Genomic DNA, 14575 nt, shown 5'->3' with positions numbered 1-14575 from the left:
CTCTGGCTGCAGACACCTTCCCAGCTGCAGATCATGAGGAGCTAGCATACAGGCTCGGGTTTATGGGAGGCCATTCTCATGACTCGAGGAGACAGGCAGCCCCCCCTGCCTCCCTCGCCCCCTGCTATCTCCAGGTGGGGAGGAGACGAGGCTTCCTCCTGGAAGCCAGAAGTACACGGGGGAGGCTCCGCACCTGTCTTGAGTGCCTGGTGCCCGCAATGGCTAGTCCCCAAAAGTATCCATGGCAAAAAGCAGCATCTTCTTAGCCACCATGAGAGTGATGGGGTTAAGGGGACCACAGAAGCCTCTTTAAGAGACTCGGTACCCTTCTGCTGTCAAGTTGCTGAGGCTGCCACCTAGAAGAGGAGGCACCCACAGGGGAGCAGAGGGAGGAAAGTGGTGTTTGGTCAGCTTCTTGCCAATCCCCTGCCCGGGGCCAGTTCTCTCCTCTAGGGGGCTCCTCCCAAAAGCCCCCAGAGCTGCGGCCCAGAGAGGGCAGGAGTGGCTGCTGCCCGGGTCTTGAGAGCAGCGAGCCTCCGGGCGAGGTCTGCACCTCAGTCCTGCAGCGGCCAAGAACAGGCTGCCGTGAGGGCTTAGGAGTGGTGAGCTTTGCTGCCCGGGGCCCTCACAGGACGATGAGGGGCCTAGACCAGAGAAAGGCCCAGCTGGTGAGGAAAGGAGCAGGCCACAGCCCAGCCCCGAGCTATGGGGAGACCGGTTATCAATAGGATCCCCAGAGGACAGGGGGGAACAGGGCAGATCAAGGGGCCAGGGAAGAAGGGGGCCTCTGTGCTGGAGGCTGTTGGGAACACTGGGCAGAAGAGAGCAGGTGCTCACAGATACCCCAGGACCCAGACAGGTTTCCCAAGTGCAGAGATGCAAAGCGCTCTAGGCATTCTAGGCCCTCTGGTGCATGCAGGCGCCAGGGCTTCTGTGGGAAGCTCTGGACAGCAGGATGCAGGTGTCTGGATGCAAAAACCAGGGGGGGCTCTGGGCAGGGCTCGGAAGCTGCAGCTAGGCGGTGGCCCGGCGGGCTGTGGCAACAGCATGATGTGGGGAGCCCAGGAAGCCGCAGGGAATTGGAGCGGAGGCTGCCGCCCCACAGAGGACCAAGGGGCTATGGTTTGGATTCCCCCGTAGAGGAAGCGATGGCCCTGCCGAAGCCCGTCGCCGGTCCGCCCCCCACGCCCGCCCAGCCGAGCTCCCTTACCTATTGACTGAGAGGCTTTGCCTCGACAACACTGCCCTATAGCTGAAGAGAGGCTGTCTCAACACTGCCCAGATGTGAGTACATCAGAAAGCGAGATCAATCAGGTATCAACACGGGCGCCGGGACCACCCACGCACACCCAGAGGGGAGGGGAGGAGCACGGGGATCAGAGAACCGACAAGCGAGGCCAGAGAATGGGGTGAGGGGCAGGAAGGAGAGAGACAGAGACCCAGACGGCACGATGGGACGAAGCAGATGAGGGCTGCACAAAGCGCAGACGGCAGGGCACGGCCCCCAGCATCTCCTGCAGACAGCGCACGGCTCTCCTCCACCTCCCGAGCCTCCTCCCCCACCGGAGCCGAGGGGTGGGCGGTGAGGCTTGTGCTTCCAGGTACCAGAGGGGGCAGTGAAGGGGGCAGGGCGCCGGGCTTCCTCCTCTCGACCACCTCCCGTCTGCCTACCACCAGGCCAGCCTCTGCTCTGGACTCTGTTCCCCGGCACAGCGGCCACACCAAAGAAGAAGACCAAAGGACGGAACCAGAGGGGGCAGGGGCAGGAGATGTGGGGTCTACAGACGGTGCAGGCTCTTCTCAGCAAGTCGGGCCAACCCAAAGAAGATGGAGGAAGAGAGACAGACAGAGAAGGACAGACTTGGGGAGGAGGAAGGAGGAGGGTGGGAGAAGGACCCGAGAGAAAGAGCACGGGCGGGCGTCCAGGCTCACTGGTACCTGGCACACCAGCTGCTACCGTTTACAGTGGGCTCCCCCAGGCCGGCTGATCGCAGGGGCTTGTTTGTCTGTCTGTATGTCTGCAGCTTCCTGCGAGGCAGACAGGCTGGGGTGGGGTGTGTGGCTCGGGCTCAGGGTTCACAGGCCTGAGATGTTGCTTTCAGCCTCCAGGAGGACACAGCCTCTAGAGATGCTGGAGTGTGTGGTGGTGGGTTGTGGAGCAGGGGGGCAGGGAGTGGTGCGGCGCTCACTAGGTAGCAGAGGGCAGGAAGTTGGGGACAAGAGCCTGGGGGCCCAGGGAAGCCAGGCCCCAGGGTCCTGCTTTCAAGGAGGAGGGGTCAAGGAAGAAAAGGAGGCTGGACACGAGGTCTCCGGGAAAACCCTGGAACCACCCAAAGTCAGGCTCCCTGGGAGGCACTGGGTGATCACTCAAGGGATGCACATACCCTCCCACATCCGAGTCCTCTCCCCTGGCCGCCCCCCCGGGCGGGGGTCTCCTGCGAGCTCTGGGCAGGGTGGAGAAGGTCCCTCATGCTCCTGGCCAGGTACCTGGGCAGGTAAGCCGCACCCCCACCCCAGTGACCACACCCTGGCGATGCCAAGACCAGCACTCCTCTCCTGAAGGATCTGCAGCATGTCCAAACAAGCCCTGTCATTCGGTGGATGGAGGGGCGGGGGCAGAGGGGGTGGGGGGGAAGGGGTGGAAGATGATCAGGTGCGGTGGGCATGAGAGACCAGCTCACACTCACCCTGAACTCGGTAAGGGCGGAGGGGGGGCCTCCGGTCTGAGCAGCTCCTCCCCCAACCTTCGAGGGGAAGGCGTCTGTCCAAACACATCCAAGCTGTCCGCAGGCCCCGTGGGGCCCGGCGGAGGGGAGGGGTAGGCTGTGGCCAGAGTGGTGAAGCCCACGGTGGGTCGGAAGCTGGGGCTGCCGCTGCGGCTGCTCTGGGATGGGGAGCCCGTGGACGGCGTGGACTTTCGTGAGAAGCTGACAGCGGCCGGCGGCTGCAGCGTGATCTCTGACATCTCGGCCTGCTGCAGAAGGCCAGGGCGGGGCCGGGCCCGCGCGGCCAGCTCAGGGGAGCCGGTGCGGGAGCCGATGGGGCTTTGGGTCAGAGGCGAGAGCCGGGAGGGCTGTAGCACCACTTGATGTAAACTGGGCTCAGTGCGCCTGGCCTGCCGGGGGCTGGGCCGGGGCCGGGGCTGGGGCTCGTACCACCGGGTGTCCAGGCCCAGCGCGCTGGGGCCGCCGTGCGCCCCCGGCTCGGCCGGCTCGGGGTAAGGCAGCACGGGTATGCCCATGCCTTGGCTGGTGTGTCTCAGCTGCCCTTGGCTCACGAGAGGCTGCACAGGCCTGTCCTGCCACTTGGCGGTGGGGGGCACTGGGGCGGGGCCTCTGCCCGGCGATTTGCCGGCCCAGCCCTTGGGCGCCTCCAAAGACAGGATGCCTGGGTAGGCCGCGGGCACCTGCAGGGAGGCGGGCGGCAGTCCTCGTGGGAGGCCGGCCGCAGGCTGCAGGCTCTCGGCCACTTCACAAGGGTGCAGCTGGTGGGGGAACATCATGGCCGGGGTCTCCAGACCCCCGAAGGGGAACTCCGGCCGGCCCCAGGGCTCCGGGGAGCGCCCACCCGTGGGCGTCTGAGTCAAGGGCAGTGTGCTGTTGGAAGCGTTCTCTCCATTCTCCTCGGGGATGGTGGGGTGGCCGAAAGGCCCCTCAGCGTGCAGGGGCGGCGAGGACATAACGGAGCTCAGGGGGCTGCCCACCTCCGGCATGTAGAAGGGAGGCGGCTCCACCTCCCCCGGGCTGCTGCTGCTGAGGTACCCATAATACTGGCCGTGCTGGAAGGGCCGGGGGGCTGGCGGTCGGGCTTGACCGGTGGCCTGCAGCCGGCTCTCCAGGCCGCCAGGGCCCTCCAGGCCACGGGGCTGGAACCGAGGGCTGTATGCTGGTGGTGGCAGGTAGGACTCCTGGCTGGACGACAGAGGGGTCAGCTGGGACTTGAGGGCGGTCACAGATGCGGGTACCAGCGGGTCCTCGTTCTCCTCATCTGACTGGCGGAACTCGGGGTACATGTCGGTCTCCTCAGCGAAGGGGAAGCCCTCAATGCGCCGAGCCTTGGCGGAGGGCTCCACCTCAGAGGGGTCCATCACGAAGCGGCCGTCCGGGCCCCTGCTGATGAGCTCGATGGGCGTGGTGGCCTCTGCCTCGGCCTCCGCCTTGGCCACACTGTACTTCTTGCTGCTGATGGCCCTCTTGGTCTTCTTGTACAATGACAGCTCCTTCTCACGCGAGGGGCTCAGCATCCTCTTGGCCGCTGGCTGGCCCTGGTCATCGGAGGACTCAGATGGGGCACGGAGCGTGCGGATGCTCTCAGGGCTGACCTTGCCAGAGGACAGGCTGGGGGCAGGGAGAGAGCAGGCGGTGTGAGGGGGGCTCGGAGGACATGACTTCTTCCCGCCAAGTACCTGAATCACTTGGGAGGGTGAGAGTGAGGAAGAAGAACACAGGGGGGCCATGTGTTCTGGCATGAGATATTCTGGCTGGCTCTCAACTATCTAGGTGGGCACTGTCCGTTTTGCAAACGGACACCCTGTTCCTATACTTATTCCGTCTGCTCCTGCTGTTTGCCACCTCTCTCTAGTCACACCTGCAACTTGACTCCTAGATTGCTCAAGAAATGCAAGCTCCTTTTACTATTAACTTAACCAAAACATATTAAGAAGATACATCTGTTAGAATGGGGGAAAAAAAAATCAAAGTAATAAATTCTAAAGCCAAAGAGAAACAGTTCATCTGCTCTCTTGAGTTGTCTGCACTACTGCGCCCTCTGTCATTGCAGACAACTTGAAACTACCATGCAGATCAATTATGGTGAAATGGCTGAGCGAGCCCTCCACCCTCCACCCCAGACAGCCATGCCTTCTCCTCCTGGGGAGGCCACTTACGGAGACTCCAGGCTCTTCCTGCAGTGTGTGATGGAGAGTGGAGGGTCTGGAGGGAAAAAGGATGGAGCTGGCTGAGACTGATGCCCCAGAGCCCACCCAGCTGTCAGCAGGGCCCAGGGCAAAGCCCGGCAGGAAAAGTGCCCCCAGGCATCAGGCACCGCTCCATCCAGGATGCTGCGCCCCCACCAGGCCCGCCTCCACCCTCATTCTGGTCCCGGCCACCTCTCCCACCATCAAGGCAAGTCCCGCTGGCAGCTCTGCCCACAAGGTCCAGTTTCCCTGTTTTCAAGGCGACACCCACCTTTCTTGCGCTTGAGCTTCCGCTTGCGCTGCTTGTTGACGAAGCAGGCGGCCAGGGTGCTGAACAGGATGGCTGCGGCCAGGAAGCAGATGGTGGCCACAATGCCAGCCAGTACCGGTCGAGCCAGCCCCTCGTCAGTCAGGTCTGGCTGCGGGAAGATGTCTGGGGGGTGGGGGTGGGGGTGGAGTACAGGTGAGACTCTTCCCTCCCCCAGGACCCCAGATGCCTCTCCACCTGCACAGAGTCCACATGTCTAAGGCTCTGCCCTAACACTGAAGAGGCGGAAGGGCATTCGGGGAGCCAAGGAGTCGCTACCTATATCTCCTCCCTGTGGGGCAGCCTCATCAGGTGATGACCAGGCCATCACTCACCTGATGGCCTCACCAGGTGCCCTCACCAAGCAGCACGCTCCACCCAGAAGCCATGCCTGGTTGACCGGACACAGCGGGAGCCTATGTATCACATGGCCACAAGGACTCCCGCCAGCCTCTCTACAGGACCAGGGCCCAAGAGGGAGACTGCAGCAGCGCGGGGCTGTCACTCCAGAATGCAGGCTCCCGTTCTACCATGACAGTGCAGGCGGGCAACCCTTGCGGGGGGTCAGCACGTCCTGGCCATCACAGGCTCATGCTGGCGTGGACAGAGCCATCAGACAACATCCTGTCCTATTGGCAGAAGGGCCCAGATTCACAGAGCTGGTGAGAGACAGCGGGACTGGATGGGTCCCCAGGATCACACATCACCTAACAGCTCGTTAGGAAGTGCCACCCCACAGGCTCATCAAAGGGAAGCCCACATATCTTTGATATGTTGGGCCAGAACCCACTCCATGTCGATGAAGACTTGGATTAAAACAACCCAGATCATGCTGAGTAGAAAACGAGGGCTCAGCCCTTGCGAGCTGGAGGCTGAAAGACAGGGAATGCTGAGGCAGCTGAAGGACGTTCACCAGGGACTCTTGCAACTACTGGAAAACAGACATTTATGTCTGAGCAGAACAATTCACAAGAGGTGCCCCCAAACCCTCAAGTCCTCTACCCCGGCCTGGGCTGCAGCTGTCTCCCCAAGTTGGATGCCAAGACAGAAGTGTGCTGGGCTACAGCAGGCACCTCCGAGGAGAAAAAAAAAACAAGAGCAGGCTTCCTAGGGGATCAGTGGTTAAGGAGCCGCCTGCCAGTGCAGGGCACACGAGTGCAATGCCTGGTCAGGGAAGATTCCACAGGCTGCAGAGCAACTGAGGCCATGCACCACAACTGCTGAGCCTGAGCTCGACAGCCCAGGAGCCGCAACTACTGAAGTCCGCACGCCCTAGAGCCCGCGCTCCACAACAAGAGAAGTTACAGCAATGAGAAGCCCGCACACCACAGAGAGTAGCCCTGGCTTGCCACAAGTAGAAAAAGCCCATGCAGCAACAAAGACCCGGCACAGTCAAAAACAAAAATAAATCAATTAAAAAAAAAAAACACAAAAAAAAGAAACCAGCCCCACAGTGCCTAACACACAAGACAGAAGTGTGTTAGGCTCGCCACAAGGCTCGCTTCCCTGCCCACCCCACCGCACCAGCATTTCCAGGAATCCCAAGCATGAACTTGTCGGGCCCCCTCCTGCCCCCTGCCTCTGGGGTGCCCCGCGAGCACTGCCCAAGGACGTGTGCCCCAGCTTGATCGCTACGCAAAAGCCTCTTCCCAAACCAAGGGAACCACTTATGGGGGAGGGATCTGCGACTTGGCAGGGACTGTAACTGGAGAAACATGCGTAGAATTGGGACCAGGGCCAAGAGAAAGGAAGATAAATGGAGACAGTGCTAGGGAGTTGGCTTTATTTAGCCTGAAAAAAATCTAGGGAGAGGAAGGAGCGGAGGAAAACAACACCAAACAGCAATTTTCCAAATGAAACACCCTAATTATGAAGCTGCCTTACCAAGAGGCATCGGTAAGCACCGCTGACCTGTTTCTGTCTCTTTGCTCCAATTCACACCCCCCACGTCACCCCACAAGTGGGTAACACCAGAGGAACAGAACTTTGACAGCAAAAGGACTGAAGTTCTTTTTAGCTATTCTAACGAGAAGGTTAGCTGGATTTCCTTCTGTGGCTACCGCAGAGAAATGGTCATGAATTTGGCTCTTCAGGTGGAGAAACCCTATCCACCTGAAGTTCATGACACAAACAGTCAGCTGGTGCCCCCTCCTCTATTCCGGCTCAGCCTCTCCCCGCACGAGCTGGCGCGCCGATGCTGCCCCGACCCCAAGTACCTGTGCTGGAGACGCCGGCAATGTTGCTGGGCTCGCTGATCAGATCCTGCATGACGGCCAGGACCCGGAACTCGTACCACGTGTCCTACAGCCCCAGGGGTGATAGCCCGTCAGCCGCGCAACTGTGACAGCCACCAGCACCCCTCCCAGCTGACCCCCACCCCGACCAACTCTGCAACTTGGGGTATCTGCCAATTTCCATGGGATAAATACTCGGACTGAGATCGATTCCAAGCTATACATGTGAGGTCACTGAAAGAAGAGCTAGAAAGAGATGCAATGTGGGCTTTTGGGACCAATCCCAGCTCTAGAGCATCCAGGCAAGGGAGAAGGGAAGACAGGAGAGACAGCAGGCACATATGCGATAAGCGGCTGCCTCTCTCCAGCTAGAGAGGCGCTAAGGTATAAGGGGAGTCAGCTGGGAAAAAATACCGTGTTCGCCAAGGGATTTGGTTGAGGGATGCCCACGTCAGACTGCAGCCCGCCCCATGCTCCCTGGCTCTTGGTGGCATGTGGAGACCCCTCAGGGCTGGTCCTGAACTTGTAGACCTCGGCTGCTGTAACCCAAAGACCCTAAACCCTGGCAGCAGCCCTGGGAGAGCAGGAGTGTGGGCTTGTGGCGGTACGCAGCCAGCCCCTCCAGCACCTCCAGTGATTCTAGAAGCTCATCAGAGTGATGAACTCCCAGTGATTCTAGAAGCAATTCAGGGTCACTTCCAGCAAACGCCAGGCTCCGCACCTGTGACAGGTCCCTGGCAAAGAATTCCCCGTCGGTGCCGGGAATGCCGTCATCCAGCGTCTCCCAGCGCTCTCCGACACGGAACTCCAGGACATAGCGGTCGATGGGGAAGCTGTGGTTGGCAGGTGGGAGCCAGGACAGGAGCACGCCCTGCTGGGTCCGGTTGGCTGTGAGGCACCTCGGTGGGGTAACCAGCACCAGGGGTTCTGGAGTTGTGACGGGGAATGCTGCAGGGTGGGGGAAGGAGAGAATGAGGGGGTTGCTGAGGCTGCTGCACCCCCTCTACCCACGCGTTCCTGCAGCACAGGGACCCCAAGGCGGTGAAGGTCACATCCCCTGGGAACAGGCGTCAATTGAAGGACCAGAGTCACATGAAGAGCCGTCCTGATCCAAGGGAAGGAGTCCGGGCAGCGGACCTGAGCTTCCTGATTCTGTCTCCAGAGCACGTCTAACAATACCGAGGGACAAGGGATGGCATCGAGTCCCTCACAGGAAAAACATCAGGGACCACTGGGAAGTAATGGGGTATCTTTAAAAAGATACTTTCGTTCCCTTCCGAAGGAGGAGGAACACCTTCCCTCAGCGCTGCCCTGTCCATCCACTTCCCTCTGGCCCAGGTGGAAAGCTGGCCTCCACGTGGGGGAGCTCTGGGGCAGGATGAGCCCCCCTCCACAGCTGCCCCCTTGGTGGCAATAAAGGACCCCAGGCAATGCTGGCGTGGAGCTCCCTGGTCACAGCTGCCCTCGCTGGCTGCAGAGAGGGGACAAATGCAACAGCAGCCAGGAGGGCATGGCCCCTCCTAGGCCCCTGGGTCAGGAAGGAAGAGATGGGTCCACGCCTGCCACCAAATGAGGCTGGGGGCCAAAGGAAGGAACCAGCAGAGAACAGGAGGAAGAGGACCCCCAATCCCCTTACGAGGCCACAGAAAAATGGAAACAGGTGGTCAGCCATGAAGGATGAAACCAAAGCTCTTCCATCCACCTGAAGACTCATCAGGCTGGCCCACAGCGCCCACAGTGTTCAGCTGGGGCACTCTGGTCCAGACCAACCCCGAGGGATGATGGGACAAACCCCTGCTGCGACATCAGTGAGTCGTATAGGCACTTAGCAAGGTGCCTGCATATAGCAGGCAAGAAACGTCTGCTCCATCCCAGCTCCTCCAGGAGCGCCCCAGCCCGGCCTCACCTAAAGTGTTCACAGTGACCACCTCACTGAAGGCGCTGGTGCCCAGTTTGTTCTGGGCCAGGACACTGAACTGGTACGCTGTCTCGGGCTCCAGGGCTTCCACCAGCAGCCAGCTGGGTCCCGGAGGCACGGGCAGGGACAGCCAGTCATGGGGCCCAAACTGTGCCCGCTTCATCCTGCCCAAAAGGGAGAGAGGATTGGGGACAAGAAGAGGGGGTGGGTTACACTGGAGACAGGAGAGGGCACGCAGGTGCTGGAGGTGGGGGGCACCCCGGCCTCCCCAGGTTTGAGGTCAGAAACAGGCCACGACCACTCAGCTATGGCCCTGTCCCCATGAGGCCAGGTCCCTAGCCACTGCTGGTGCCTCATCTATGAAAGGGGACCCTTGGCATTGCTGATGCTCAAGAAACTGGTCAAATTACCAGTTGCATTCTGAGAGAACCTCACCCTGGGCAAGAGTCTTAAGAGTGGCCCTGCCCTGAGAGTGAGAACACTGGGAACAAGGCAGGTTCTGAAGTGGGAGAGCAAGGATGAGCACCAGCGGGGCCTGAGGGGAGGCCAGGTGCCCAGCTGCCTGGCTGCTCTGGGATGGTCAAAGCGGGCCTGCCTGTGTGACCCAAGGGGTTTGCTCTGTTCAAGCAGGCTGGTGTCACTGAGGAGGAGTTGGGCACTGGACAAAAACAAAGAGAGCTTCCCCACAACGGGGACAGGATTCTAAAGCCTTCCAGGTTAGAAGTCACCATGGGTGCAGAATGCTGGAATCTGGGGAGAGGGTCAATCCCTGCTCTGTGGCCCGCCGCACTCCCCACTGGCCATGAAGCCGGTGCCCCGGCGCACTGTCCAGTGCCACCATGGGGAGGGGATGGCCTCCCATTGGACTGGCTGTGCAGATCGAGGACCCCCGAGGAGACCGGGTCCCTGCACACCGAAGGCTCACAGTTGCCTCTGCCCAGGAATCAGAGCCAGGGCAGCAGAAAGCACAGCAAAGAGAAGCCAGCATCAAAGGTCAGGATGGGAGAGCTGCAGGCAGGCAGAGAAAAGGGGGGAAGGAGCCCCCTAGCCCGAGACTGCCCCTCCCACCCGGCACCCCAGCAGGCAAGCAGGGCGAAGCAGAGCCACAGGCAGCGAGGGGACCAGTCCATGCCCAGACCTTCTGCTCAGGCCTCCTGAAGGTGGCCACAAGCCCTGCCCTGGCCACACAGCCCCCTGGCAGTACCCTGACTGCCCCATGGGGGTGGGAGGGGGTTCGCTTCAACTCTGAGCCCCCCCAAGCTCACCACCTGGGTCCACTTTGCGTCCAGAACTAAGAAAACTCAGGTATTCAGAGTCTAGGAAACAGGCCAGGTCCCTCTCAACCTCCCTTGTGCTGGAAGTCCACGGAGGGCTCTGCCTGAGTCTCTGAGAGCCCAGGACTATGTCTCCTCCTCTCCAGGCCTGGTGAGCCTGGGGCAACACGCACCCTGAGGAGACAGGTCTGGAGAGGAGGAGGTTAGCGCTCACCCTCCCCGATCAACAGTGTTGCCCCTGAGGCAGGTGGCCGGCTCTGGGCTCGGGAAAACCCTTGGTGAGTGTGGACCTCAACCAAGGGCTCTCCTCCCAGTTTTTCTACCCCTCCTGTCCTCAGCCTGACTCACATATCACTGAGATGCTGGTCGACCCCAAGGTTTCAGCAAAGATCTCCAATCCCTGCATCTCACCAAATGAATGTACAGCCAGGTACAAAGGCAATGGACACACAGTCCCAGAGAGGAAATGGACACGTGCAGATGAGGGCAGGAAGGTGAGCGTCACTTCACACTGGTCTCTGGAACCATGGGGGAAGGGTCAGGATAAAGCTAATCCTAGGCTTGCAGCTGGGCTGTCTTAGGATGCCCAAGATCAGGAGTCTCTTCCAGACTCCAGAGGACAGAAGAACCTAGAGGAGCGAGCCAAGGACATGGAAGGGCTGCAAGATCAGCTGAGGACACTCAGCACGGGGTGGTGGGCCATTCAGGCCCCAGCGTCATCCCAGATGCCCCGCCCACAGAAGCCTGGTCACCAGACAGCACATACCCACCGTCCAGAGGAAGGTCAAGCAGGAGGAGACCCACACCCTCCTCATAACCTGCCCCCCAGCCCCAGGGACAGATGGGGGAGGGATAAGCAGAGAGCGAGGCGTGCAGGGGTGACTCACAGAGGTCCGTACCAAACAGAGAATGTCTGCTCAAATCCTCCGTCGTAGCCTGGCTCCCAGGACACATTGGCAGTTGTCATGGAGACCTGGACCCGGACACTACCCGGGGCATGGGGGCTGGTGCCTGGAGACCAAGCAGACACCTCATGGAGGGGGGAAGTGAACCTGGGTGACTGGGGCTGTGACCCCGAGTGCCCTGCAAGCACAGTGGCCCCAGGGGGGAAGTGGGGGCCACGAAGCTCTGGAGAGCTGGGTCCAGCCCAGGGCCCTGGGGCTGGAGGAAGAAACCTGTCCGGCCAGGGAGGCTGGTTCTTCCAGGAGGAGAACGGCCTGAACATCAGGGATACGTGCTGGGGGTGGGGAGTCAGCCCCTGGTCATCAGGACTGCACTTGTCTGCAGAGAACCAAAGTGCACCTGATGGCGGTCAGCAAAGTCAAAAGGCCATGCCCCACACGACTCTGGCCTGAGACCCAAACAACATCATGAGAGCAGCCCAGTCCAGCCAGCTGTCAACATCTCCAGCAGAAGTTTGAATCCAGGGCCCACCACTCAGTGAGGGGATGCCAGGCGAGGTGTCCCACCTAGACTGGCCTCGGTCTCTGTGAGCGAGCCTGGGGGGAATACCAGCTTCCACCTTGCACCACTAGGTACCAAGCTTAAAGCCAGTGGTAAATGTCCAACGGCTGTTGTTACGACAGTGGCTGTCTGTCCCAGAGGGGCAGGCATAATGTCCAGGCTGGGGTCCTAGAGACAATGTCTCCGACAGCGGAAGAGCCCCAGGGAACGAGACACCTGCGCCAGGCCCCGCCCAACCCCCAGTCCGTACCGATGACGGTCAGGTGGGTGCTGGCAGTGATGCTGGTGACCACGTTGGTGGCGACGCACTCCCACTCCCCGTGGTCCTCCTTGCTCAGGGCGCGGAACTGCAGGCTCCCGCTGGGCAGGGTGTTGTGCTTGCTTCTGCTGGGCTTCCCTACCTTGGCCAAACATGGGGGCGGGAGCGGGCGGCCAGGGCAGAAGAGAAGCCACCGACACTCAGGGCTCCGAAAGGGGGGCAGCATTGGGCTTCAGCCCACAGCACTCCACTGCCCCTTGGGAACAGAGCAGTCCCGGCTGTGCCCCCGTGGTGCTCCCCGCAGCCCTCCACTGCCCCGGGTCACCCTCGCTGTTGCCCCTTGGGAACAGAGTGGTCCCGGCCATATCCCCACGGCGCTCTTGCAGCCCCAGAGTCCAAGGGTACCTTTCTCCAGGTGATGACAGGGAAGGGGCTCCCACCCCGCCCCCTGCAAGACCCAGAACCCAGGAGTACCTTTCTCTAGATGATGATGGGGAAAGGGCCCCCCAGTGCTCCCCACAAGCCCTGGAGCCCAGGGGTACCTTTCTACAGGTGATGACAGGGAAGGGGCTCCCACCCTGCCCCCTGCAAGACCCAGAACCCAGGGGTACCTTTCTCTAGGTGATGATGGGGAAGGGGCCCCCACCATGCTCCCTGCAGCCCCGGAGCCCAGGGGTAGCTTTCTCTAGGTGATGATGGGGAAAGGGCTCCCCAGCGCTCCCCACAGGCCCTGGAGCCCAGGGGTACCTTTCTCCAGGTGATGACGGGGAAGGGGTCCCCAGCCGCGGCACAGGGGATGAGCAGCTCCCGGCCGGCCTCCTGCCTGTACTCCCAGCCCGGTAGCACCGTGAAATACGGGGGGTCCTAGGAGAGCAGGCCGGGCCATGACTCCGGGCACTTGAGGAGCCTGTCTGCCCACACGGAGGAACCCGCAGCCCGGCCTCACCTTCAGGACAAGCCTCGCGGGGGCAGACTGGCCCATGGTCCCCAGGGTGTTGTAAGGCACACAGGTGTAAGTGCCAAGAGCCTCCTCTGTGGCCTCCTCGATCCGGATGGAGCCGTCCTCCATCAGAGTCCAGCCCAGGTTCTGCCAGGCACAGACAGTGGGGCGGAGCCGTGGTCAGCGCTGACGTCCAGTCCAGCCCCACCGGCCAGGCCCAAGCTGACCCTCTGTGGGCAGGCATGTGGGGTGGGGCATCTCGGGTCTGGGAGGACGGCCAGACCTGCTGGACCTGGCCCCACGGGAAGCAGCTCTTTGCTCTCCCAGAACTCTGAGGGGAGTGGAGGGGTCCTGGCGGGAACCAGATCACCAGAGGCAGCATCTCAGAGCCAGGGGCCTCCCGGGACCCACACGTGGCCCTCCAGCACCTTCTCAACTTGCAGAGGGCGGCCGTCCTTGTTCCACTTGACCACGGTGGCCGGCGGCTCTGCGTCCACGGGGCAGCGGATGTAGCCATGAATCCCCACGGGCACGTAGATCACAGGGGGCATGTTGAGGACTCGGGCTGGGTCTGCAGGAGTGGGAGTGGGGGCAAGGAGGGGTGAGAAGACACAGCTGGGGCCGAGCCACCCCACAGCCCAGGGCCCCACACTCTGTGCAGCACCAGGTGCCAGCCCAGCGGGGCCACGAAACAGCAGAGCCTACCCCCAGGGCTGACCACCCAGAGGCCAGCACGCCTGTCCCATTTGTCCAGTCCTGTGTCCTTAAGAACCCCCATCTGAACGCACTGAGGCACTGCCGCTCCTGCCCACCTGCAGTTTCCCCGAAACACCTCTGTCCGCAGACTTGACAGCCGGCGGGGACCCTCAGCACCCCAGCCCCTGGACTCCCAACCTCAAAGCTAGTGTATGGCCACTCATAAGACCGGTAAGATGACAGCATCCCTCCCAAGTCAGCAGGACCCCAGGCCCTTTCTCTCCACATGCCCTCGGGACAAGGCTGCTTCTGCGCGCTCCCCCCACCTCGGTCTCCCATCTGTGTAGCTGGGATGCAGAGTCAGCCACGGAGCCTCTGGAAGGCTCTTGGGCGACAGGAGCAGCAGCCCAGAGACGCGGGTGAGTCATCACCCAGGGGCCACACGGGAGAATGATCCAGAACTCCCCAGGAGGCGGTAGGGATGAATGGGCGGCTCTGTCAGCGTCTGGAGCCCTTCGCAGAAGAGCATTACATAAATACCAGGCCGAGGTGTATATTTAGACATAGC

At 61.4% G+C, this 14575-nt stretch overlaps 1 protein-coding gene across 1 annotated transcript in view; it reads right to left on the bottom strand.

The window, feature by feature from the left end:
- IGSF9B (immunoglobulin superfamily member 9B) overlaps positions 1-14575 on the bottom strand; it is a 41960-nt gene that overhangs the window by 7991 nt on the left and 19394 nt on the right. The window contains exons 8-18 of the mRNA XM_065936686.1: positions 13740-13882; positions 13318-13458; positions 13119-13235; positions 12363-12513; positions 11548-11659; positions 9363-9538; positions 8178-8404; positions 7439-7523; positions 5187-5348; positions 4886-4931; positions 2688-4337 (exon numbers count right to left, since the gene is read on the bottom strand). Coding sequence (XP_065792758.1) covers positions 2688-4337; positions 4886-4931; positions 5187-5348; positions 7439-7523; positions 8178-8404; positions 9363-9538; positions 11548-11659; positions 12363-12513; positions 13119-13235; positions 13318-13458; positions 13740-13882 — 3010 coding nt within the window. The remainder of the gene's footprint in view (positions 1-2687; positions 4338-4885; positions 4932-5186; positions 5349-7438; positions 7524-8177; positions 8405-9362; positions 9539-11547; positions 11660-12362; positions 12514-13118; positions 13236-13317; positions 13459-13739; positions 13883-14575) is intronic.

This window comes from Muntiacus reevesi, chromosome 5, assembly GCF_963930625.1.
Source record: "Muntiacus reevesi chromosome 5, mMunRee1.1, whole genome shotgun sequence".
Classification (NCBI taxonomy): domain Eukaryota; kingdom Metazoa; phylum Chordata; class Mammalia; order Artiodactyla; family Cervidae; genus Muntiacus; species Muntiacus reevesi.
This window is presented reverse-complemented; position numbering and strand designations above follow the sequence as displayed.